This window comes from Dasypus novemcinctus, chromosome 3 (genome assembly GCF_030445035.2).
Source record: "Dasypus novemcinctus isolate mDasNov1 chromosome 3, mDasNov1.1.hap2, whole genome shotgun sequence".
In the NCBI taxonomy this organism is placed as follows: Eukaryota; Metazoa; Chordata; class Mammalia; order Cingulata; family Dasypodidae; genus Dasypus; species Dasypus novemcinctus.
Window position 1 is genome coordinate 121,913,659 of NC_080675.1, and position 27,274 is coordinate 121,940,932.

The window sequence follows — 27,274 nt, forward strand, 5'->3', positions numbered from 1 at the left end:
TCTCTCAACAATCCTCTCCATCTAGCCTCTCTGAACCAAAATTTTCCAAACAAAACCTGTTAAATCTCCTCTTGGGCAAGTAAAATTCAGTCTTCTGGGGTACAAACCTGTGATTGCTCTTCTAGTAACAACAACTCATGTTTATTTCGGATAAGGCAGGCACTATGACAAGTGTTCTGCAACAAACGTCTCATGTGACCCTCACAGGAACCATACCTGGTAGTGAATATTACTGTTCCAGTCAGATTACTTCAGAAGTAAAGCTTATATGTATATATACATACAATGGAATATTATTCAGCAGTAAAAGGGAATGAGTCCTGATACATGCAACAACATGAATGAACCTTGAAGACATCATGTTGAATGAAATAAGATAGAAACAAAAGAACAGATACTGTATGATCTCACTGATTTGAAACAATTAGAATAAATCAAACTCATAGAATCAGAATCTAGATAGGATACAGTTACCAGGTGACAGGGTGGAGAGAGGGAATGGGACATTAAGGCTTAAAATGTACAAGGTTCCTATTTGGAATGATGAGAACGCTTCGGTAATAGATGGTGGTGATGGTAACACAACATTATGAGCATAACTCACAGCCCTGAAATATAAATCTGAATATGATTAAAAGGGGAAATGCTGGACTGTATATGTGATAACAGAATAAAATATTTTAAAACAAATCCATGGAACTTCACTACACAGTGAAGTTTAAGTTTCAATGATTCAATGTGACTATTTCATTCTATCTTTCATGGACTATATTTCATAACATAATTATAAGAATATGCCGTCACCAATTGTAAAAAATGTTTCATACCAAGGCAAGGTGTTGGTGGTGGAATGGTATATCGGTGTTTTAGTTTGATAAAGGCTGCTGGAAGCTATATAACAGAATTGATTAGCTTAAAAGCTTAGAGTTCTGGGGCTGAGAAAATGCCCAAACCAAGGCATCATCAGAGATGCTGTCTTACGGAAGGTAGGCTGTGGCAATCTTGCACTCGGGCCACGTGGCAAGACACAATGGCAGCTCTGCCAGTCTCTGCCTTCTCCTCAGGCTCACTTTCTCCCCAAGCTCAGCTGTGGGAGATCAGGCACATGGCAGCACACGATGGTGGTGTTGGCTTGTGTCTCCTGTCTTCTCTTTGTCTCTGCAGCTTTTTTCCTATCTGTCTGTGGCTTTTTAGTCCTCTGTTTATAAAGGACTCCAGTAAAGGATTAAGACTCACCCTGGGTCCCATAATCTAATCAAGTGCCCTTAACTGAGGTTATCTAATCAAAAGGTCTCATCTTCAATAGGTTTACAGACACAAGAATGGGTTCCCTTTAAGTACATGATTTTCTGGGATCCATAAAAGACTCACACCAGCAAAATGGAAATCTTATATTTTATAAAAGATTGTTCTATAAACCCACAACTTCTCTAATAAAGGGGGGAAAATGTAAAGCTTAACTTGTTTGTTAGGGAAGTTGCCCTGAGGGCATGGAGCTAAACAGGCCACTGATCCCAGACTCTATAATCACCACACCACTCTAGTTTCCTCTATTAAATTCATAAATGAATTCATCAGTAAGTAACTTTCTCTTTTTTGTGAGTGCTCTACAGCAAAAAATAACGTGCAGATGAATTAACTTGCCCAAATGTTATCAGTTAAATCCCAGGGACTCCAGGCTCTGCAGCAGTGTCCTAAGAAGGATGTGAAGGTCTCTCAGTAGTGAGCAAACCCTGTGAGGTTCTGAGGCGCTGTCTTGAAGGCTCATTTATTCTTTGTTGTCTGGAAGGGGAAGGATCTGTCCAAGACAATTTCAGCAGCATCTTCATTGTTCTTGGTGTCATTAATGCATGGGGAAGAGCCTCTCTGCAAGTTCCTCTAGAGCACCCTCTTGCTACTGCATTCTCTCAAGCTCCTGTTTTGCTGGCCTGTAAAAGAGCTCAGCGTGTGCAGTGTTTTTGTTTTTTCATAAAAATTAAAAATGTTTCCTGTCCCCTAATAATTTTCAAACCATTATCCTTATCTTCCTTTACCATCAAACATCTTAAAGAGTAGTCACCATTCATTGCCTTTACTTTTTCACTAGTCATTTTTCAGCGTCCTACAATGCAGTATTTGCCATATTTCAAAAATTTCAACATATCTGAAATTAGGAAAAAAGTCTTACATCTTGTGGCATCTTGACAACTCTAATCCACAATATTTTTTGTGTATTAGTCAGCTAAAGGGTTGCTGATGCAAAGTACCAGAAATTTGTTGACTTTTAAAAGTGTATTTATTTGGGGTAAAGGCTTACAGTTACAAGGTCCTAAAGAGTTTAACGCAAGGTTGCTTTCTCAACAAAGTCTATTGTCATGTGTTGAAGCAAGATAGCAGGCAATCTCTGCAAGGGTTCAGCCTTCCCCTCTCAGCTACAGGTTGGCATAGGGCTTTTCTCTTTTGGGGCTCAGCTTCACTATCAGGTGAATAGCTCATCTATCTTACTGGGGCTGCAGGATCAAAGTTCTCTCCTCTGCGATTTCTATGGAATTCTCTCTTCCTGTGTGATTTCTTGAGTAAGTGTCCATTTGTATCAGCCCACCAAGGGGGCAGGGACTCAATCTGAATTGTGCCCTACTGATGTGGTTGAATCAAAATCCTAATCTTAACAGGTAATTGAATCAAAGGCATCTCAGGTGAATTAATACAATCAAAAGGGAGCACACCCAGAGAAACAGACCAGTTTATAAATAAAATCCTTTTTTGTAATTCATAAATTATGTCAAACTGCTGCATTTTGTTTTAAAGTAGTATATAAAATAACAGTTCATCTTTCATGTTAGAATCAATGAGATATGGTGTGTGTTATCTCCCAAACTCTCAAACCATAATTATTTATAAATCTTTACTTATTGGTAAAAAATATCTTTGAATCCATAATGTCAGTAATTTATTCAGATACAAAACAATTCACAATACCTAAAGATATTTTGTCATTAACATTATGCAGATAGAAAGTGTTCCTGTTGTTAAAAATAGATCATCATGTATGGCTTTAGAAAACAAACTATTTAGCTGGTGTAGCAAAGCAATACCAAGAAAATATTTTGACCTCTTCTGTGGTATCTTATGGATTGCTTGCATAAATATCTTATTGTTTTTATCTCATTCAGACCAAGTTAGCACCTTATAAAGAAAAATAGATGCTGTTTTCTTACATGGCTTAGAATGTGAGCTGAGCATCAGCTGGCATCTGCAGTAAGGCAGTACCTGTCATTAACGGCTCATGCCCATTCATATTGCTCAGAGCACCTGCCAAACTGATTGTTAAATAATTTTAATATCCCCTTAAAGTTACGATTTTCCAATCACCATTTAAAGAAAATGACATCATCTCAAGAAAGTTTGGTAACAGGAATTTTATTCAAAACCTTTCCTAAGGTTGTTCTGGAGTCAGTATAATTTCTGTCCAATCTCTGATCATCACCTTATACTTATTTATCTTTATAGTGTGGCACACTGAGAAATGATTTTCAGGAAAGGGGGCCAGAAGTAAAATTGTCAGCCTTCAAAGAAATATCATACGCTCAGTCATCACAGCTCTCGCTTACCTAGAAGGCAGGGAGTATAGAAATATTTGCAACAATGAGGTGTGAAAGGACAAGATTTCTCCTTGATCATTACTTTACTTCCAAATTAATTTAACCATAATTTCTCCATGTATCCTGGATCATTAAGACTTTTTTATATAATCCCAGGGTCCTAGTTTGTAATTTAAAGTTGTCCCAATAACCCTTACCAGAATCCGAATTGGCATAGCCGAAGATTTCTGGCCAACCAATCATTTTTATTTCTTGAATTCTGGACATTTATGTGTGCAGCTCCAGGCTGATTCGCTGATTCACATTCTGCACCAGTTACAGGAATGGATCTTCCAAGAAGTTTTGAAATGTGAGGACAGATCGGCCCCTTTCCTGGTTAAATCATAGTTCCAGACCTACAGACTAGCCTGCAAAGCCCTCCAAATCTTTTGCAATGAGCATTTTAAAACACATGGGTCATTTTGTTCTGGCTTCCAGGCAGTTCAGTGAAATGCTTATGCTAGAGAATTGCAAAAGTTTATGATTTCTCACTAAGGAATGAAATGTGACACAGTAGAGCAAACTGCAGATATTTAACACCAGATGTTAATATAAAAATTGGAAAATTGTGGCCCCACACGGTTACCTGAGACCTGGCCTGCAAAAGTCAACCACAAAGTCCACACCCAATGCATCATCGGTTTTGGCTTCTTCTGCTATGAAACTTTGTGCTTAATTTTTTAAAAACGTAAAACCATTATTCTGAGTGATTTAACTTATATAATTACATCATATCAATTAGAGGCATTGCATGCTCTCACTCTCTCACTAACAGTTATGCAATTTCTTATCACAAAAATCAGAATTCCATCCTCTTCTGATTTGTTATATTTCCTGGTGATTTTGAGAAATAGTTTGAGACTTGTTTATTTCCCTTGTCTGCACTCCATGTCCATCTAACTCCATGAAGTGCTAAGGTAAAGGAAGGAAGGGAGGGAAGGAATTTGGGCTATTTGTATGAGAGGGAAAAAGAACACCTTCACATATATTTCAAAACATTTTCACATTTGCATTCACTCCCTGAATCTTTGCAATTGAGAATTTGACTAGAATGTTTTAGAAAGAGGAGGGACCATTTAGAAATCCAGAGTTTAAGAGGAGAGGAGAGCTTGGCGTAGAGTGGGGAGTTGTGGGCAAGAAGCTCTGGATTTGGTGTCAGAGCTGAATGACTTCTAGCTCTTCCACTTACTGTGCGAGATCAGGCAAAGCATGTCACTTCTTTAGGCCTCAATCTTCTCTTCCTAAAACGAATGCCCTGACCCCACCAAGAGCTGTTGTAAGGCTCAAAGAACATGGATTGGGTAAAGTGATATAGACGCTGAAAAATTGCACTATAACTATGAATAGAAATGCTCAAGCTCTGTTGTTTCGACTAAAATCTGAGAGAGCTGAGGCCCAAGGAGACTCCTCTGTGTCCAGGGATAGTATAGAGGAGACTTTGAAATGACCCTCTCCTTACCAGGCATGTATGAGTGCATTACCTTTGTTTCTGTGTATTTTTGTTTTCTTAAACTAATAGAAAAGAAGTGATAGGGTGACATAAAATCTTAGAAAATCATTAGCAAGAAACCAAGTGTGTTAAACTCATCCGGGCAAAGCAAGGCCATAGGATTTAGCACCTTTGCGTGAGGTGAGGAAGACCCAGGGCAGCAGCCTATGGGGAGGGGGGGGGGCGCTATTGTAGAGAAATACAAACCACACAAGAGCCAGATCCCCACCCCACCACCACCACCAAGAGAGCAACCCATTTAATTCTCTCTCTCTCCACAATCAAGGAACACAGTGGACAATAATGGCCATAATGGGTCACAGAATGAGAACTAGAAAGAGACCTAGAGTGGTTCCTGTTTGATTTCTCCATGGATGGATGAGGAAACTGAGGCCCAGAGAAGTCAGGTGGCACGCCCCAGCTCACACAAGGCAGGGACATTGCTGTGATGAGAAGCCAGAGCTGCCGGCCCCTTTCCAGAAAGCTTTTCCTGATCTCACATGGACTATGAAGAAAGTTTGGCTAGTAAGTCTTAAACACAATCTCATTTTCTTCCTTTGATGGATTAAATTTAATTTTCAGAGTACGTCACCTTTAGAAACATATAACTGGTAACCCTTTAATCTGTTCCTGCTTCCTTCCCTCCATTCCTTTCTTTCTGTCTCTCTTTCTTTCTGTCTCTCTCTTTCTTTCCTTTGTAGGTATAAATACCCGGAGGCAGATAGGAAAGACAAATATTACAGATATAAGTCAGAAAAATAGAATTTGTAATTCCCTATAATCACTCAAAATGTGGGCTGAGATTTTTAAAATGTAAGTTACCAACTTAAGTCCCAAATCTAGAGGAAAAAAAGAAAGGCTTTTTCTTTCCAAAAAATGTGATAGCTTTCTTATAAAATTTAAAACAGGGGTTCTGAACCTTTTTTGTTCCATAGACTCCTTTGCCAGTCAAGTGAAAACTATGGACCCATTACTAAGTCCACACTACACTATGTATTATTTAATAAATACATCACACCCCCACCAACACATCCCTACAAGAGTAATGTGTTTGTTGTTTGTTCATTTTCAATTTAAATTCAAGTTCATGGGCTCCTTGTTAAGAAACCCTGGTTTCAAATGTTATTATTCCCCTAGAGTCCCACCATCACCACCCGCCCCTCACTCTTTTCATTGTCAGGTTCAAAATAAATCCTGGCATTTGTAATCAGATGATCTTGTAATGGGTGTGTGAGCTTATTTGGATCTCATGGGGCCAAAGTAAACTGATAATATGTTTCTCTCGCAATCATCCACATTATCTGTTTATAAAGAGCCTTGTTTAATTTGAACTGAATTTGCAAAGTTGGACCATTCCTAATCTTTTCCATCCCTTACACATAGGTCCAAATTGGCTAATTTTATTTTTGACTTTGATCCTAAGAGTGATGTACATCTTCCCCCCGCATATAAAGGGGAGGGGGAAAAAAACCTGTTGACCAATGTACCTAAAGCTCTCCCCAGTGACTTCCCAATAAAGAACAGACACAACATCAAACACAGATAGTGCCAAAACATTTACTAAAAGTTTTCAAATCTTTCAAAAATGTTACAAAAAGCGAGCAAACATAGTGAAACTAATGACAAATTAGACATTGAAAACTAACATCTGGGCCAGTTAGGCAGACGTGTAAGGGAGCAAGGAACACTCCATGATCATTTACTGTTGTTAAAGCACTGTGTTGTTAGGCTCTTTCACATACCTCCTTTGATTCTATTCAGGAAAAATCACCCCAAACTTAGAAATAAGGCCAAAAAAAAGGGATGATTATGTGACCTATTAATATATTGCTAATGTATTATTAAGCTCACCCAAGTGTCATCTGACTCTCTTGGGAAATGTATCTGAACTAATAATTCAATAGGTATCAGATTAGGAATCTGCAAAGTTAGAGACTGACTTGTAAAAAACTGATAAGATCTGTTGATTTGTTTTTGGTCTCTAGTAAAGAAATTTACCTCAAAAGTTATAACTTTAAAAAGAAAAAGAAAAAAGTTATAACATTATTACTATAACACTAATCAGTATTATATCTTACTTAGCAATCTCATTTCATTACGGCTTTCCCCACTTATATCTAAAATTCCAGTTCTTTACATGCTCTTCAAATTGCTCTGCTATTCTGAGGATGAGTTAAATGAAACTTAAGTCATCATCTATTCATATAAGAATAACCATTTTTACTGATTTGAGATTTTGTGCATTGACAGTCCTCAAACAACCATATGAGGTAGGCAGTATATACTCATTTTACTGAGGAGAATCTGAGACTCAGGGAGGAAGGTGCATTACCCATCCGAGGTTATAGAGGTAATAAGTGACAGAGCTGGGGTTGGAACACAACTCTGTCTGAACCCTTTTCCAGGAAATACACCAGTGATTTACATGTGGACTAAAAGTTTGGGCTGGAATATCTCCAAAATATTAACCTCATTTATGTGTGTTTATATGTTTGAATTATAAACATGATGATTGAGTCTCAAAAGCAACTAACTCTAAATGACCCAAATCTGAGTATTTAGATAGTAATTAAAGAGAGAGTTTATCAATTTGTTTGGTTTCAAACCTTAACTTTCTGAAACTGGAAATGTCAAAAGTGTTTGACCATTGGCTATGTGGCATACTATCATTAAAGTGTGAAATTCCAATGCTTTGCTGATTCTATTAGTGGTTCTGGAAGATGCTAAAGAAACTCTACTGAGGTGTTACAGAAGTCATTGAAATGAATTTAGAATAATTACTAGAGAGCCTTTCTTGATTTCATGAGTATGTATTAATTGACTGTTTAAAAACTTTTATTAATAGAATAAATTCAACCAAATTAGCAGCCTACACTACCTTAACTATGCTCAGTGTTCTCTTTTCTTAGCCATGTACTAATGAAAAATGAGGAACACTGCATAGATTTCCATTCTCCAGGTCTGGATGTGTTGTCCTAACTGAACAGCTAGGTAGACATCAGGACTGGAGTGTGACCAGCTGCCCTTGGTCTGAAAGCACCTGGGTGCACATTTTAAATCTTGAAAGTATACATCTTGGAAAGGGCTGGTCTTACCTGTATGTGTTCATCTGTCAACAAGCATGATCTTCAACCTGAAATATAACCTTTGGAATGTACTTATCTGTCCACCTGCAGATCCACTCAATATATATACAGATTTACATGTTTTTCTCTACAAATGAGTTTCTAAAAATTAGGGTCAATTGTTATTGTATCATGGCAGTTTTGCCCATCAAATCAAGGGCTAGATAGTAACCATCTGGCCTGGGCTCCATGGAGAACACCCCTTCTTGAGGAGCACTGGCAGCTGTCTCCCCTAGGTTTAAGTGAATCTAGGCAACCCACCATACTCTGAGCCCCTGATCCCAACCTCTCGAGTCAGCTGAATTTCAACTCCAGCTGAAGTGAAAAGATACCTGTGTGATTCAAATTCATTGTGACTCATAGTTTCACAGTTTTATCCTGGCTAAAGTTCACTGTATCTGTGGTTTTCTTACATAAATTTTCAATCCAGCTAGTGCTATTATATGTCTTTTCCAACCCTGCTGCTGGGGGTGGATTTTTAACCCGCATATTTTTTCCAGATGTGATAAGCTCTCCATAGCCCTCTTGGTGAGCAAAAGCATATCCTGATCTTCTTGAGCTTGACCTGCGGGCCTGAGGCCTTCGGCTTCTTGGGGGTCTTGATTTCTTTTGAGCCTTCTGCCACTGGCGGAGCTGGAGAGAAAGTAGACCCAGAGTGAGATGATGCATCCAAACAATAGACCCCAGAAGAAGGTCACTTTGTAAAGCCTTTTGGGTAAAAACAATATCACAACAACAAAACACGCATTTTCATTGCAAAGGAATGTTTAGGTTCCCAGCCTAAAAAAGTTTTCCACCTAAAAAATTACTCTGGTCACTGGTCAATTTTTATCCCTATCAAGAGACTGTTAAATTGGGCTCATCTCCTGGAGTTTGAGTTTCCTGTCATGAGAAAGCCTTCAAGCAGGAAATCGTAATCTGACTCAACATAAAGAAGAAATAAACATCATTTTCCTTCCTTTAGCTCATCCATCGTTTTTCTGGGTTTACATAGGAATCAGCCCACAGGGCCAAGGGGAAAGGACAGACACAAGAGGACACTCCGAGAATCATTTCAAATGAAACCTTTTCGTACTTTGGCTCCAGAATGTGAAGGATGTCTTCATAAGGAAAGCTCTACCTCAGGTCCTCTCGCCTTATGGGCCTGGCCAGTCATCCTAACAGTGTTTTTCCCCTTTTCCTGATGTAGCTACAACTCTATATCTTCCCTTCCTTTCTCCTATTCTCTTTTTATCTGGTTTCTTACCTAACATGAAATCATCTTGCATATACTCCTCTTTCCCTGAAATGCTGAAATAAATTCTGCTAATTTCCTGGCTCAGGTATTTCTGTAAGCTATTTTTTCTCTTTCTTTCTAAATTCATCCTAATCCACCCACGATATTGCTACTCCTTTCCTTAAACTATTCAGAAGGTCCTATCTTCCCCATGTTTCTGGATTTGCTGCCATACTTTTACAGAAAGTAAGAGCCCCTGCATCTATTACCATACTTATCTCTTTTTTACTGTAGCCCTTACATACTACCAAGTCAATAACATTCCCTATAGCTTGCCTTTGCCTTGGAACAATTGTCCAAAATGCTACTGAAGAGATTCATCTTTAAAAATTGACTTTTAAATTACCCAGTTAAACTTCCCATCTTTAAGCCCCCACCCATATTTAGTCTAGACATCTCTTTTCACTGGCACTCACAAGGCTAGTTCATTCAAGGTGTAGGCAGGCCCATCTTCTTTGAGTGGGTGTTTGCTCATGGGAATTTCATTAGCCCTTTTCTAGGCATCAGTTCTCCAATCAGGCAGAGAGGGACAACATTCAAAGAGGCAGGAATCAGCCCTGTGACATACCTGATCACTCGGGGATGGATATAAATCCACCTTCAAAAACCTGAATGCCACCACGGGCATAACTGAAGCCACGGTCGTTAAGAGAACAACAAGCCAGATGAACTTCTCAGTTAAGGAATGTCGTGCATTTCCTATCATTAAAGAAAAATGTGCATTCTGGTTATAAATAGGACTGAAGTATTGAATTCACAGACTTTTTGTTTATTCCTGTAAGGTGGGGTTTTTTTTTTACACAATAAGGTTTGGACTCCCTATAGAATCATTGGGTGATTTTCCCAATATATAGTATGTTCAGTGGTGAAGAGGAAAGGGCAAAAGTGGTAAGATTGCCCTTGGGAACTTCTCAGTGAGCTGAGCACTGGGGATTGCCAGCCTGAGCCAAGCAGTCTCTGAGCCGAGCTAAATCCTGCTTTACTCATGAAGCACAATTCTCTCATCCATCCTCAATACCCCTTGACTACAAAGCAACCATTAATTTTTAAAGTCACATTTACTCCTATTGACTCAAGTAAAAATTATTCCTATTGAAACCACACAATATATGTCCTGGAGGCAAGTACAATCCCAAATAAAAGTCTTGTTCACTGCATATGTCATAAGGGGTGAGTTTCATCTACCGCAGGGCCAACCTTTTAAATTCCAGGCAACAGCCACAAAAAAACCTGCCTCAGAGGGGTTTGCTGAATTCTCTGATGTTCACTCAGTTATGAGGTACCCAGGATTCCTAGGAGATCAGGGATGCTCCCAGGTCTGTGAAAATAGAATGCCTCTTACTGGGAACCTGCTGATGGAACCATCCAAAAAGCTACTACAATAGAGCAGTGAAATTCATTTCCAAACCTGAAACCAGTGTCCTTACTTTTTACTCACACCTATATGCTGTGATGTTTGCTTAAACAAAGCAATAAAGTTCAGTAAGTCAGACAAATTCCTTGGGAAGATGCCAATCCTACCTATATCATCAAAGTAAATGCTTGTTTCTGTTGGTTTTCTATGGATATACAGTGATACCTCCAGAATGATCTAGGTCCCCTCTCCTAATGCTAAAGTATTAACACCATTTGAATTGGCTATGGGTAAGAGGGCTTGACTACTGATTGGTATGCCTGCTTTTTCTGGTTTGAGAAGGTGGAATCTGCCTACCAAAAAGCAGCTGATTCCAGTTGCCTTCAGACATGGGCAGAAACAAACTTGACTCAATAAATTAAATGTCTCTCTGAGCTCTTTGAAGGTCAGTAACCCCAGGCATGGCTGGAAAAACAAGCTTCACTTTAAAACCACTCTCCTGCTTGCTGCTGGCTACTAAGGAAATTTTTTTTTTCTTAAACCCCATTGTTGATCTAACTTTTGAAAAGTCTCATTGGAGCTAAGTAATTAATTCCTGGAATGGCATTTGTTTAGCTGGAGAGAGTTGCCCCCACACAAACTACTTTCTCCAGTTGAGGCGTTCCAGTCTGATTATGCATATTAGAATGCTCTTTTAGGACGGGAAGTGTTCTGGTGAATGCACTGAACTTTCAAATTTGGCAACCAAAAAAAAAAAAACATACTTAAAAATAGTTTTTATGTCTTTCTTTCCTAATATGCTTATTCTTTTTCATAACCAACATGTCTCTACATGATTGAAAAATTTTGGTAAACAAAGAATTAATGCTATATATTAAGTAAGAGTGGTGCAGTCTAAAAATTTCTGTGTACATGCAAGGCAAGGTAAAAGTGGAAAAACAATGTTTTAAGCATATGTGTACATTTGAATGGAATTATAATTTCAGGTACCATTGCATCAATAGAATGTATAACCCCATAGCTGTTCCTATTTTGCTTCCTACATGAATCAGTCTTCTAAGAATTGTTTTTCTAGTCTGGATTCCCCAGCCCATGGATGGAAATCTATCCATCTTGAATGACTGAACTCAAGAAGATTGCCACTGTGTGTCTTTCTTTTCCATAGTTTACTGGGATGATCTCAGAAACACGACTATTACCAACTTATCTCACACAGTAGAGATTTCAAAACTTCTGAGAAAGTATATTAATAACTCCCTTGTATAAAGTTTGTGGCTTTTGCTGAGAATCATTTGAAATGTGGTGTGCAATGGTAGAATATCCATAGATAGACCAGATGTACACTCTTTGTAGAATCATAGACTCTCAGAGTTTTAAGGGACTTGTAAGGGACCCTCTGCCAACAATCTGATACTCAAATCTCTCTGCAATGTTCCCAATCAGTAATCAAGTCACGTTTGTTTAAATAATAATAATTACTATCATCATGGTTAACATTTATTGAAAAAGTACTGTGTACTAGGCTACATGATAAGTGCTTTACATGTATTATATCTCATTTAATCCTCACAAAATTTCTATGAAAATAGGAGCTGGTGATAATTTGGCATAGAAGATCCCTCTACTGTACATGAACTTTTTGCTGTTCTTGAGGCAGACCAATATATGTGCTATGCCTGTGGTTCACAAAGGGACAGCCTATTCCATTTGTACTCTTGGGAACCTGTAAACTGCCATCACATTTGGTGGAGACAGCAGAAAATAATCCTCTGGATCCTTTTTCAAGCCTGGAAGCTTTCCAATGCCTGGCTCAATCAACTCCTGGATACAGGATCATTGTTCATTCCCAGCCCATACAGAAAATAATTAACAAAGGCAAATAAATAACAATATCTCACTAGGCCCCACTAGACAGAAGGACTCACCAACAAATGGAAACTGGTTTGGGAAGATGTGAAAGATGCCTTTACTGTGCATTGCAAATAAAATGGAGAAATAAGTGGCAATACTGCCCCAGATGAAGATGTGATTAATGACAGTCCAGTAACTGGTATCCAAGGCTATCTGTAAATAAAATCAAATATAAAGAGGAGGTCTTTGAGGATTAAAAAAGCATCATTTTATTGAGTGATGTTTCCCCAGAGTGGCTCTTTGACAAGATGGTTGCACCTGTCTAGCTGCCAGGCCAACCACAGACACTCACTTTCTGTACAATATAAGAGCTCACTTGACTTGGCATTTCTGGTAGCCAATTGACTTAAGTACCTGTATCTCCCAAATCATTATGTCTGTCAAGATTGGGTCAGAATCAGGAGATAAATGTTAAATGTCTTTTAGGTGAGAAACAAGACAGCTAAATGGTTTATAATTTCAAAGTTACTTTCCAAATTGTTCTCAAAACCTTTCTATTGAGAAAAAGTTTATTTTTGTAGTGAGTGCAATGTTTTATAATCTATATATAAATTTCCATAAGACCATAATTTACACATGCATAAGGTGTTTTGCATGACTATTCCAACTCCTTTTGATAATTCTTTCCCTTAAATTACTGAAATATAGCAAAGGTAATCCTTCATCTTTTTTGGCATAAAATTCAGAAACCGGGATTCATGGTGAATTGAGAATATGTTCACAAGCCCTTCTCCAATTTGTGGGAGCTTAGCTAAAATAAGAATGATCTGCTATTGGGGATTCAAGAAAACCACTGCTGAATAAGAACCCTTGAGTTCTCCTGAGAAATAAGTAGGTCCTGGCATCATTATTTGCCTCTCTGAGGGCCCAAATATCCAAGTAAAGGTTTGCGTTTCTAGGAAAGTCTGGGACAAGAACACATATTTCTCAATTCCCTGAGAATATCTTCATTGTACATATATTGCTCTTTCACTAAATGGAGACACACTTCTTCCCACTTGAAGTTTACTGTCCTTTAAAGTGTTGGTCCATTATAAGGATGCCAGCAGCCTTGGATGTAAACTGCAGGGGTTATAAGAAGACAGCCTTTTCTCTCTCTAAGAGACTTGAGAACAGAGAACTTTGCCATCCATGGTTCAGCAAAGAGGTGCTGGTTTATCAGTTCATTTGGCTGCCAAGACACTAAGCCAAAATCTCCAGTTGTACCTTCTACCACCAGTCAGTTTACAAACACGAGTCACCAATAGCTTGGCCTGTGTGGGTGTGAGTAGGCACAGAAAAATCACAACTTTTTTGAGAGGACCCAACTGAAAAACAAGAACAGGTGGTTTCTAATTAAGCAGAACTAATGGAAGAAACAGATGTGCACTATAACAAAAAAAGAGAAAGAGAGAGACAGATAGAGAAAGAAATGTTGTAAGAATTCTTAAGGAGATACACAGAAAAAATTCTGGAAGGAAAAAGAAAAATGTTATTTCTGAATTTTTTAAAACTTTATTTTGTACATTCAATAATTGAAAATAGAAACAATTAAAAGCTAAAAAGAAAACACTGTTAATAAAATGTGTGTTAATAAAAACACACATTTCTCAATTAAACAAACTGTGGTCTATTCACATGATGGAGTATTATGCAGCTGTAAGAAGAAATGAAGTCATAAAACATATGACAACAGGGATGAACCTGGAGGACATTCTGTTGAGTGAAGCAAGCCAGACACAGAAGGACAAATATTGTATGACTGTGCTACTATGAACCAAATATATTGTGTAGCATATTGTATGATTCAAAAATAAATTATAGGCATCCAGTATATTTCTGAATTTAAAAATTCAATTAAAAATAGGAATAATATTCTGGAAACAAACCAAATGGAAATAATAGCTCATGACAGAGAGCAACAGCTTGACAGAATGGAAGCCATGTGCACAAAGATATGAGACATGGACAGCAGATCCATAGATGACAGATCCATGAGCCCATATACAAATAATTGTATTGTAGAAGGAGATAAAGGGATCAATAGAGAAGTAATAATCAAAGAAATGACAGAAGAAAACTTCACTGTGGTCATGAACAGCATAAAATTTCAGGTTGAGAGGGTCCTTTAAATCCTAGGCAAATTAATGAAAGAAAATACATTCTGGAATGTTTGTGAAGTCCAAGGATAAAGTACATAAGCTTCTAGACAGAAAAGATGTTACTTACAAAGAAAAGAGAATTGACATAACAGCAAACCACTACTCTGAAACTGAGACATAGTGGAATATTTGCAAAACTAAAGAAAAAAACTCTAATTCAATAATCTTATGTCCACCTAATTATATCATTTAAATGTAAAGTCAAAGAAAGACAGTTTTGAGCTCAAAAGTATAATATCAATGAAACATTTCTGAAAAAATTACTCAAAGAAATTACTGCAGCCAAATAAAATTTTAATCAGTACAAAAACCTCAAAATAGGGAAGACAAGAATATAAAAATGGTGGTGAGTAGTGGTCCTTGTAAATTTATAGTTATCTCTAAATAACTAATAATGTGAATATGAGCTGCAGAATTAATTTATGAAGAATTTTGGAACAGTCAAAACATATGTTAAGGGAGCATTTAATAGCATCTTGGAATGAAAAGTTTAAATGACTAACATGCAAGGGGCAAGGAAGGAAAAGGAAAGTAAAAACATTTCCAGGATTGTTTAACTGGAAATGGGTAAGAGAAGGTTTAGAACAGGATAGAAAAACATTTGGTGGAGGATATGGTTATTAATTAACTTTGGTATATCAATATAAAAATCTAGATTTAAGTGACTATTAAAGAGAAATTACTAGCAAAATATGAATACAACAGTAAAACTTGTAAATTATTCATGGAAAACAGAATTTGTAAAAATCACAATTAATGCAACCACAAATTATATAAGGTAAAACTTCCTTGAGATACAAGCAGTACTTGATAACAATTATAATCATATTGTAAAACTTTAATATACTGCTTTAAGAATTTAACTTGCATGGTGGCAAAGATGATGATTTTTTTGTGGTGGACCATCTGGCATCCAGGCCCCACCAGAATCAGAGCCAAGCTATAAGGAATGGGAATACCAGTGTTTTCACTAGCAGCTGCATGGATGACTGCTGCACCCAGTAGCATTATGCCTCGCAGTGACTCTTCCTGATTCCTTTGCCCTCCCAGAGATTTTGGAGCTATCTAATTGCCTTTAATAAACTTTTTTTCTGCTTAAACTAAAGGAATTTCTGTGTCTGTAACCACACTCTTTTTGGAAAGTAATCTGGCAGTATTTATTGAAATTTGAAATGCATCTATGCTCTGACCCAGCAAGTGAAAACAAGAAAATACTCAAAATTAGTAGTTCTGACCCTAGCGATATAATTTCTAGGAATTTGTCTGACAGTACATAAAATTTATGTACTGGTATATGAACTGCAGCATTGCTTCAACAATGAAAACAGAGGACTGATGAATAAGTTATTGTGTATCCCTCCTATTAAATTCTTTGTAGCTATTAAAAAGATTAATAGATTGAAAGTGTTGATTTGGACAACTGTCCAGAATATATAATTCATTGAAAAGGATATATTAGGGAATAAAATGCATAACTACAATCCTTTTTTTTTGAATATGTGTGTGTGCACGTGTATGTGTGTCTCAAAGCAAAGAAAAATGATGGAAGGATTTAAGCTATAACAATCATAGTAGCTCAAGATGAGAGTAATGGAGAAGAAGAAAAAGATGGTTTCATTTTTTCAAAACTTCTCTATTTTTTAAAATATTTTTTAGAAAGTATTTTATAATTAAAGCATCTGAGAAACAGATATATTAAAAACACACACACAACAACACTGCTAACGTTTGGCCCATGGCATCAGCAGGACACATACTTAAGATTTATAACTGTAATTATGGACCATGTAAACCTCATGGGGGTTGTTACCACAATGACAAGTCAAGCTTAGAAAGTGAGGAAAGGATATTAATGCTGCTGGCAAACTGAGCTTATTCGCAGAATTCCTGAAATTTATAATTCTATATCTTAAACTCAGACATTTCTGACTGAAGTAAAAGTTTCTTAGCTTTCATGGTTACAAACATTTACACACTCAGGTCTGTGTATTCTATGGTATAGCTGAATTTTCTGAACTACTTAGAAATAAAAAGAAGTGGTGATGTTCCTTAAAGCATTAGACCAGCACAGCAGAGACTGGGAAGCTATTTGTCTCTCGTGTTGAAATTTTGATGTTGTAAGAAGAACCTGTGTGTTTACCACTTATTAACAGAGTTTCTCTCCCATTTTACTCAAGAATGATACTGGCGTTTTCCCTTATGGATGAGTGGGATGGAGACAATATCCACTCTGTGTTTGGTGAGGCTCAAAAGCTTCCATTTATTTTCACAAAGAAAGGAAGCCCAACTGGCTTTGCATCTGGGGTCAGGTACCTGTGTGCAAACCTGGCTTACCACTTTCTAAGTGACTTGGCCTGTAACTTAACTTCATGCCAAGCCTATTCTCTCACCTTTAATAATAGTATCTGCATTTCATAGTGCCATGAAGAGGATTAAATGAGATAATGGGATTATCTGTCTGGAATATAGTAAATATTCAGTTAATGGGAGCTATTGTTTTTGCTCTGAAAATCAGAAGCCCTGACAGAGGCAAGTGGATCAAGTTTGCCATCAGTCCTCCAGCCTCTCCTTTCTCCATTCAGATATTCTCTCTCTCTTTCTCTCTCAGACACCCAGTGTCTCTAGCTCTTTATGTCCTCTCACTTTCTCCAAATAAAAAGAAAGTAACTGATATCTTCCTTTATGCTCAGTGTAAGCTTTGTTCTCATATTACCTGACAATTTACATTTTGAACAGTTTCACAGTTGAGTAAAGGGCTTTTTTCCCAGATGACCCCAGAGTCAGACAGATCTGGGGTCTAGTCCTGGCTCTGGTACACCAGCATGTCACTTAACCTCTCTGAGCTTCATCTGTAAAAAAGGGATAATAATACCTGTTGTACAGTGACATTCTGAGAATTGAGTATAACACATGAAGTCACTCATAGTGATGATGATGCCTCAGATTTCTGAAGACTTCCTAGATTATCAGCAAGGACGGGACGGCTTTGGTCGTCCGAGGTAAGACAGGCAGCAAAGGCAGCTGGGCACCTCAACCAAATTCTTCTCACCTCCTTACTCAACTTTAGCTTCTTTCTTTTATTCCTCTACCCTACATTCATTCTACAAATACTTCCTTGTGCCTGGCACTGTAGTTCATAATGGGGGTTGTTTGCAGTAGTTAAACAAAGCACACCAGGTCCTGGAAACCTGATGTCCATTCTCACCCTCGGCTCCAGGCCCCCATCTCCAGCCTAGCCTCTCCCACCTCGCTCTGCGGGCCAGAGTCATCCCCAGTCTCTCGGCTGTTTGGCGGGTCCTTCAACACTCAAGATTAATGGCTGGGGGTGAAGATAGGGGAGAAACCTGTGTAATAGGAGTGCACAGATGAGGTATAGAAGACATCAATCTTGGAATAGGGCAAAGAAATCTCAGCCATCGACTAGTAAGATCCAGCACCTTGCCCCTTACAGCATATGACTCCAGGAGTTCATTGCAAAGACGATTATTTAAATTTTGCTGCTTCCCAACTATGCCTAATTGTCCTGAAACCCAGTAACAATTGTGTTAGTATGAAATGTTTGCCTCAAATTTTTGATAGGACATTCATTAGTATCTTTAGTAAAGAACACTGACTTGAGAAATTGGGTTATTTCTAGTCTTAAACCTGCCACAAAGTTGCTGTGTGATCTTGGGCAAACCACTGATACTTTCTGGGTTCCAAATGTTTTATAATTTTATTTATAAGTATGCTCATTATGGTTTTAACATATCACCACAAATTCTTTTGATACCCTTCTGTCTACTAGATGGAGCTTAATTCTCCTTCCTTTGAATGTGGGTTGGACTTAGTGACTTTCTTTTTATAAGGAAAGTATAGAAAAAGAAAAATAGTCACTTTGTAGTGTAGAAACCTGAAAACACCATCTTAATCAAGTAACTGAAGATAGCATCACAAGTAATAAGCCATGCTGATACTATGGGCTCCCTGATAAGATGTAGCAAGGATACATCATCTTTTTGTGATTTCTTCTCACAAATACACAACTTCAGTCTATGCCTAAGAAAACGTCAGGTAAATCCAAACTTAGGGACATTCAAGAAAATACCTGGCCACTACTCTACAAATGTGTCAAGGTCCTGAAAGATAAAGAAAGCCTGTGAAACTGTCACAGATAGGAGACTACAGAGAGATGACAATTAAATACCATGTAGTATCTTAAATTAGATAAAAGGAGTATTAATGGAAAAACAGGGGAATCTGAATCAAGTCTAAAAATTAAAAAATCTAATAAAGTTCAGTTAGAAGTACCATACCAATGCTAATTGTGTAGTTTTGATAAATGTACTATGGTTATGTAAGAGGTTGACATTAAACATTAGAGAAAATTGGGTGAAAAGTGTGCAATAACTTTGAAATTCAGAAATCTAAAATTATTAAGTTTCTTTAAATTATTCCTGCTGGAACTTTATTAATATTTTTCAGTGTCTATTAGTTATTTCATAAGCAGTGAGGTCCTCAATTTAAAATTGTAAAAGAATTCAAAATAATACTCTAAATCAGGAAAGGTATGCTCTGAAGGGCTTATTGTATCCTTCAACTGGAACTGAAATTGGTACAATCTATTTGGCAAGATAATTAGCAATAAGTGTCGACAGCCTTTAACTTCCTATAGCCTTTGACCCAAATTCTCACTTTCAGTAACACATCTTTAGGAAATAATTAGCGATGCAGATTGAGAATTACATATAAGAAGGTTGCCACTGCATTTTTTACCACGGTAAAAATTTAGAAGCAATCTAAGAGCAGCACAATTGAATCAATTATGGCATACTCACATGTTGAATTACCCCAGCCATTGATAGGAATATTTTAGGCACAAAAATAAAGCTCATGATATATAGTTAAGTAAAAACATAAATATATATATATATATATGTAATCAAATTTCTATTTTTCCTATGTTAGCAGTGATGTGGGATTATGTGTGTGATTTTTATTTATTTTTCTCTGCCCATTTATACTTTTCCTATATTTCCTTCTATGCATTCCTTTTATAACAAAATTAAGAGGATTTATTTTTAAGTTGAGGCACAACAGATGCTTTTATAGCCTAAGCACTGCCTGGCTGCGAAAGGTGGAGACAGAGGTACAGTCTCACCCTCGGGACCATGCGTTACTGAGGCTCTCCCCAGGGTGCCTCCTCTTTGGTGGCCTCTAAACTTTCTCAATCTGTGTACTCTCTCACACACTTCAGTGCTGAGTTGCTCTGCTAGACTCAGTAAAGGAGGACTTTATCTCTCAAACTGGCTCAGAATTTACTATGGACACACTTTAAAAACTGTACATACACTCTTTAAATACAAATCAGTTATAATGACTCTTAAGGATTTGAACACATCCAGATGAACTCTCTCACTATTGGGCAGAGGTTAGATTAGCTGGAGTGAGAAAGAAACTTCTCTCTGGCTTTATAATCTCTTTTTACAACAGAATAAGCAGAGGGAGGATTTCCTCTCAACATCTCCTGCATTTCTTCAATACTCAGTAATTATCCATTGTGGGTCTATTCTATACCAGGCAATGTGCTAGGCCCTGGACATGCAAGGATAAATAAAACAGACATTATCCCTGCCTTCATGGAGCTTACAATAGAGGAAGTAGAAGGGTATTAAACAAGGGAACTCACAAGTAAATTTAGATTTACAAGTGGTGATGACACCTGTGGGGTAAAGCAATAGAGTTCTATTCCATCAGCAAGATAAGGGGGGCCTGATTTAAGTTGGAGAATCAAGGCAGGTCTCTTTGAAGAAGCAGAGGGAAGAATGTTCCTGGCAGGGAGGAGCAAGGACGTAAGGAAGGTAAGAGATTGGCAAGTCCAGGAGCTAAAAGAAGGCCAGCATGTCTGGTGTGCTGTGAGTTACGGCCAGTGACGGAGAGGAGACTGGAAAAGTGAGAACTGGACCACGGTTGGAAGGCAGGGACTAGATCTTGGAGTGACAAATGGTCAATTAGGCCTGAACCAAATAGATTTGGGTAGCCCCACCCAAAAAGTCCTGACTGAGAGATCAATGGTTATTTTGAGTTTTAAGTGAGAAATTCCTCTGAGAAACCATGAATAGTATGTTTATAAAGCCTTGGTGATCAAGGTCTAAAAATGTGCAAAAGTTGATTTTAACGGTATGAAAAACAGAGATTTATAATTCTGTAATTTTTTTTTTTTAATAAACAATGTTTTTAAAATGGCATTGCTTCCGTGGTCTCTCAGCTTCTGAAAAAGGAGAAATGTGATTGACATCCAACTGTTACAAGAATTGTGCACTTTATGGAAAAAGCAGCTTTTAAATATAAAGTTAATATGCAAATGCAGTACTGGCATGATAGCATATAAGAGAATGAATTACGGACAAATAATCAGAAAAAGAGAAAAAGTAATATAGAAATATTGATAGGTTTTCTAAAATTAAAAAGATAAAGCTAATCAAAACTTGTCAGGTTAATTGTGAGGACCAAATTCACAAAAAGCCTTTACTCCCTGTCATAGACCATACCTCCAATGAATTTTCCAGGTAATTTATTATCCTTACCTATATAATATATAATATTGAGGACAGCTCAAAGAATGCCTTCCATTTGGCTTTCCTTCAGATTAGTTACTGCTTTCCAAATCCTCTCTTGTAGTAACAGGCCTGGCCTAGGGGTGAATAAACTGTTATGGTAAAGAGAGATACCATGCCAAATCCTACCCTCTGCCCTCCCCAACCAAAGGAGAATCCAGAGAACTGGAAACATACACTGCTGAAAAGAAGATCACCAAATTCTCTGGGCTGGAACTATATAGTACACAGAGTTGGCTCAATTATCAGAAGGCAACCAAATGATAGCAAATAGAGGTCATGTCACTTGTTGAACCCACACAGAGCCACAGATTTTAATGGATCTGAAAACTTTTGTGAACTCTAACACAATACACAATGCCATTGTCCATCATTAACATTAAAAAGGAAATGGAAACAACTCAAAAAGCCCATGGAGGAAAGTCAATGGAGCATCAAAACCATCCCTACCAGAAGAGTTTCTTTGAATCTGAGATTTAGATATGGCGTAAAATATAGCATTGAACTTCTTGAATAATAACACAGAACTGTATTGCCAAATAAACTTTAGTTTCTGCCATGAAACCTGAAAGTTATAGAAATCCTGAGAAATTTTGTCTTTCTGTTATCATTGGAAAATTTTTTTCCTCTTCAAACACAAAAAGAAAGTAATAGTATAATCATCTTTCTTTTCACACAACACCCAACCCAAAGAAGTGATATACAGTGAGTTTCCACTAACACAGAGGTTTTAGATACCTAAAGCTAATCCCCCAAGTCTGGTAATTTATGTTAAAGCTTCCTGTTTCCAACTCAAAAATGTGTCATTAAAAAGAAAACATGAGCATTCCTTTATGATTATGTCCTTTCCCTAACAAGGAGACAAAATCAGCCAACAAAGAAATGGAACGTTAGCAGTTGCAAACCCATCAAGTTCAGATGCTTTCATCGGTAGGGTTACCTGCACACTGACCACAATGACCAATGATGTGGCCATGGTAACGGCAAAAGACTGGTAGTCAGCAATGTGCTGCCCATCTTCCCCAGTTGCATCGTAAAAGGCCCCGTAGGGAATGAAGAAAAGGGCTAACGAGGTGTAGATGCCATGGGCGACACAGATGAAAAATTTACGCTTGTTGAAAAGTAGATTCAGCTGTCCAGGTTCATAGAGCTGGGGATATTCCAGGCTGCTCTGCTCACTCACGTCCTGTAAACAGAGTGTGACTTCAGTGGAGGAGAGTTGAAGAGAAGCCAGAGAGGCCCTGAATTCCATATCTCCAGAAATAGCAAGTGCATTTTTAAGCATGCTCTGATATGTACGACTCACTAAGCCAGAACACGACATCATCTTGTTTTCATTTCCATAACTTAGGAGATAATAAAATGATCCCCATTTTACAGATAAGGAAATTGAGTCTCAGAAAGACACCTGAGAGGTCACACAGCTATTAAATAGCAGAACCAGGACTTGACTTGAACCCAGATATTTGACTTCAAATAGAGGTTTTCTTTCCTATGTTCTCCTGCAGGCTATCACTCTTCAGAAGTACTCTTGATCCAAGAATTCTAGCACATCTTTTATAGCCTATCGGCTCCTGAGGTCAAATGCCAAGGCAATGAGGGGTAGCGACCAGGAGATGGCAGCAGAGGGCTGTGTAATGGGATTAGGCAAACCTGAGTTCCCAAATTTAGAGGGAGGGTGGACAGAAGACGGAAAGCAGGGGAAGGGGGAAATTCCAAGTGGAATTGCAGGTTGGATGGAGGCTGAGACTGAAGGCTTAGAGTCCAGTGGCTGTTACCAGGCGTCCAGGGCAAAGAATACAGACAGAATGAGAAACCGTCACCTTTGGCATCAACCAGGTCTTAAAAGAAAATAAAGCAGTGCTTCCCAAACTTAATGTGCACACAAATCACCGGGGGAGCAGATTCTGATTCAACAGATCTGAGTGGGCCCTGAGACTCTGTATTTCTACCCAGTTCCCGATGATGCTGGTGGTCCCCTGACCACACTGTAAGCACCAAAGCCAAATACTAAGGACCAAAAAGGATGCCAAGAATCAACCACAGGGACTATCAGAGGGACATGGGCAGAGGAGGAAAAGCAACTAAAATGAGAGAAACAAAGACCGTGAGCCCTAGGGGCAGATCAGGCTCCCTCTCCCGTTTATGGGGTGGCCCAAGCCTCACTGAATTGGGCCCCAAAAAGAATATTGACAGATTATTTTTAGGAAGTCCTAATTTGAAATGCTGTGGGGATGCTTTGTTCCCAAGTCCGGTTTCATTAAGTGAGCAGTCTTTGAAACCAGACAGGTCTGAGTTCAAACCCTAGTTCTGCTGCTTAGTCATGTAGTCTTGGGTCTGTTACTTAACCTATATGAGCTTCAGTTTCCTTATCCATAAAATGCAAATAATAACATGTCCATCACAAGACTGTTGCCACAATTAAATGAGTATGGCAAGTAGTCAACAGAGTTTTTGGCACATGGTAAGTAATACATAACAGATGCTTCTAAGAATAATAATAAATATAATAATGATGATAATAATAACAGTAATAGCATAGCAACCTCAGAGTCAAGTGGCCTGGGCTCTAGGCCTAGTTTTGTCACTTGTGAGCTGTGTAGCTTTTGGGTAGTCACTTGAACCCATGATCTTGATTTCCTCATTAGAAAATGAGCAGATTGGTAGATGAACACTGAGACCCTTCCAGCAGAGCATTCCACAATCCTGTGACCAGTTTAATGGCCAAAGTTGAAAGTAGAGGAAGGAGAGGGAGAGACACTCACTTGATGGCAATAAGGGATATTATTATATTTTCTTCAAATTGCACAATAACCATCTTTTCCCAGAATCTGCTTTCATTTTATTATTTTACCCTGCATTCTGGGCAGCTACAAAGCACCAAGAAAGAAAACACTTGTAAACATGGGCACTTGAAAATAGAATGTTCTTAATCCTTTATATGTAAGGTTTTCAGGAGTTCATTTCTTCTTGAAGAATTCCACAAAGCATGCTGTTCACAAACTGCCCTTTTTGCATACTAGAAGTAAGACTTACAACTGACCACGGAGCAGCAGCATGGAAGAGCAGAATGAGCTCATAATGTGAAGATTTATATTTTGCAATACAAGGCTTTGAGCCAAAAAATGGGGCCTAGCAAATGGGTCTAACAACAGCCTGCAGAAAATCTGGTTTCCTTAAAAATACTTTAAAAGAAAAGAAAAAAACATGTTTTAATAATGCACTCTAATTGTGCCATGGAAACTCCTCTGGCTAGGGTTCAACTAATCCATAGACAGCCAGGCCTTTCCCCACCCCCACTTCCAGGAAGTGCCTTCCAAGGTGCTGAGGGTGCCAAGGACCCACCTTTTTAAATTGATTCCCTCCCTTCTTCCCTCTCAAGCACATTGATGCAAGACAAAAGAAGACTGTGTGTCCTTCCTCTCCATGGCTGGTGGAGGCTCTGTGCCCTCCTCTTCTTTGGCAGGGTGCTAATGCTTGCCTGAGGTTCCTGTTCTAGGGCTGTGCTAGCCAAGGAAGTCCACTGCAGACACTTGCCCTCTGCACTCCAGCCTAGTTCCATGATTTTCTTTTTACCACTGCCTGATTCTCTACAGACTCTCAGAGGCTAATTATTGCAGCATTTCCCAGAGTGTGAACCACAAAACACTAGTTCTGAGGCATACTAATAAGGGCTATATGAAAAAAAAAAAAAATGTGCAGTAATATGAGTTTGGGAAATGTTGGGCTAAATGAAATTAGAGAAACTCTTTACTATGGGACTTCCCACAGCCTTTAGAGCAATAATGTGGGTGTGAATCTCTAAGAGGAGAGCAGCCAAACTTGGATCAGAGAACTCCTTTGCAGGGAGGGGATACAGAAGAGTTTGTGATCCGGATTATTTGTTGAAACAACTGTACTCTATGACTCTTCCATGAAATGTGTCTTCTACTGAGAAGCTAGGATCAGCTAAAAGGCTTGAACAGAATAAAACAAGTTATTAAGACAGAGAAAAACACATACCTGGTCAAAAATCCCCATGGCTAAAACAGGAAGTGATGTGTAGACAATATTGAAAAGGGTGATGAACCACTGGTCATAAACAGTCTGAAAAGAAATAACATCAGTGAGAAACAGCATCCACAGTAGTGAGAATATTCACTTTCTGGCTCTTGGGTTAAAGAACCCTATGTCCTGAGATGGGCAGGAGCTGGAGTCAGACAGATGGAGGTTCTCACCCACACTCAGCCTCTTATCAGCTCCACTACCTTAGTGTGGGGTACCACGTCTCTCTAAGTGTCAGTTTCTTCCTCTCTAAAATGATGCAAATACCCTCTCTGCAGCGTGGTGGGCATGAAATGAGATCACATGTGTAGAGCACCTAACACAATGCCAGACACATACAAGGCCACCCTCCCCTGCAGTTTTTTCATTCTCCAGGCTTTTAATGGCTTATAAGTCCAATTACCTGATCTAAAGGACAAACAAAGTACTTACTAAAATCATAAAAGGGAGATACAGGAAGGAGCCTGTCAACCCTACCCTGTGTTCAAATGGACAGCATTGTCTTGGGAGTGGTTTAAAGCAAGTGGGCATGAAGCTAGCTGCTCACTCTACTGGGTATAGTAGAAATGCAGACTATCTTTTGGAGCCACAGTGCTTATTACAAAGGCAAAAACTAAAGCCTAGGTCTCCAGTTCCTAACCAATGCCTGTTCTACCACTCTGATATAATTCACTCATTTGTTCATTCAATGAATATTTTTTTAGAAATGACTATGTCAGTACTAGGACCTAAGCAATAATAACTCAGCAAGATGAAAAAGAAAAATTCCTCATAGAATTTGCACTCCAGTGGGGGAGGAGGAGATGGAAAATAAGCAAATTCAAACCTTTAGAAGGTAATAAATACTAGGGAGAAAGGAGGTATAGGAAATGTGGAGGGGCTGTAATTGTAAATAAGGTGATTGGAGAAGGTCTCTCTGAGAAGGTAACTTTTAAGAAAAGATCTCAAGGGAAAGAGGGATGGAAGTAATCAGCTTTCTGGGATGAGCATTCCACACAGCAAGTAGAGCCCATGAAGAAGCTCTGAGGCAAGAAAGCACCTGGCATGTTCAGATGCCTGCGAGGTAACCTCTTTGGTTGGAGCAAAGTGACCTATAGGGAGAATAGTGGACAAGTCAAACAGGTAAGGAAGAGGTCCTTAGTGAAATGAGAAGGCACTAGAGATTTTGAGCAAAGTGGCAAGCGGATCCAATTTGAACTCTAACAGGGTCATTCATGTTGGATGAGAATAGACTGATGAAGGGCAATGGGGGAAGTTGGGAAACCAATTAAAAGGCTATTGCAATGGTCCAGAAGAAAGACAAAGGTGGATCTGATGACCAATAGGGAGAACAGTCAGATCCTGAATGCATTGTAAAGCACATTTTCTTCTTAGGGAAGTTCAGAAAGCAATAAGAAATCTTAAGTGCAAAATGTTTCAGGCAGAGAACTTAGAGGTGCTATATAGTTATGGAAACAAGGCAATCATTTAAATTACGTCCTGTGTATGTAGATCATATTAAGGAGGAAATAACTCGGTAACTTTATTGCTAAATCTGGATTTAGACTACACTATGTCTGAGCATTACGTTTATACTTGAGATGGGTGCATAATTGTTCAAGGAAATGGGAAATGGAGGCCTGTCTTTAATGGTCAAATCTCAACCTCGATTGTACTGTTGAAGCTCCACACATGGTTTTATTCAATGCTGAATAGATAAAACATTGTGGAAAAAACTG

General features: G+C 38.4%; 1 protein-coding gene across 1 annotated transcript in view; it reads right to left on the reverse strand.

Annotated features, from left to right (window-relative positions):
• Positions 1–6,658: 6,658 nt before the first annotated feature.
• The window catches only part of ATP8B4 (ATPase phospholipid transporting 8B4 (putative)), a 292,064-nt gene continuing 271,448 nt past the window's right edge, over positions 6,659–27,274 (reverse strand). The window contains exons 24-28 of the mRNA XM_058294177.2: positions 25,515–25,598; positions 22,453–22,698; positions 12,790–12,928; positions 10,079–10,209; positions 6,659–8,867 (exon numbers count right to left, since the gene is read on the reverse strand). Coding sequence (XP_058150160.1) covers positions 8,592–8,867; positions 10,079–10,209; positions 12,790–12,928; positions 22,453–22,698; positions 25,515–25,598 — 876 coding nt within the window. The 3' untranslated portion in view covers positions 6,659–8,591. The remainder of the gene's footprint in view (positions 8,868–10,078; positions 10,210–12,789; positions 12,929–22,452; positions 22,699–25,514; positions 25,599–27,274) is intronic.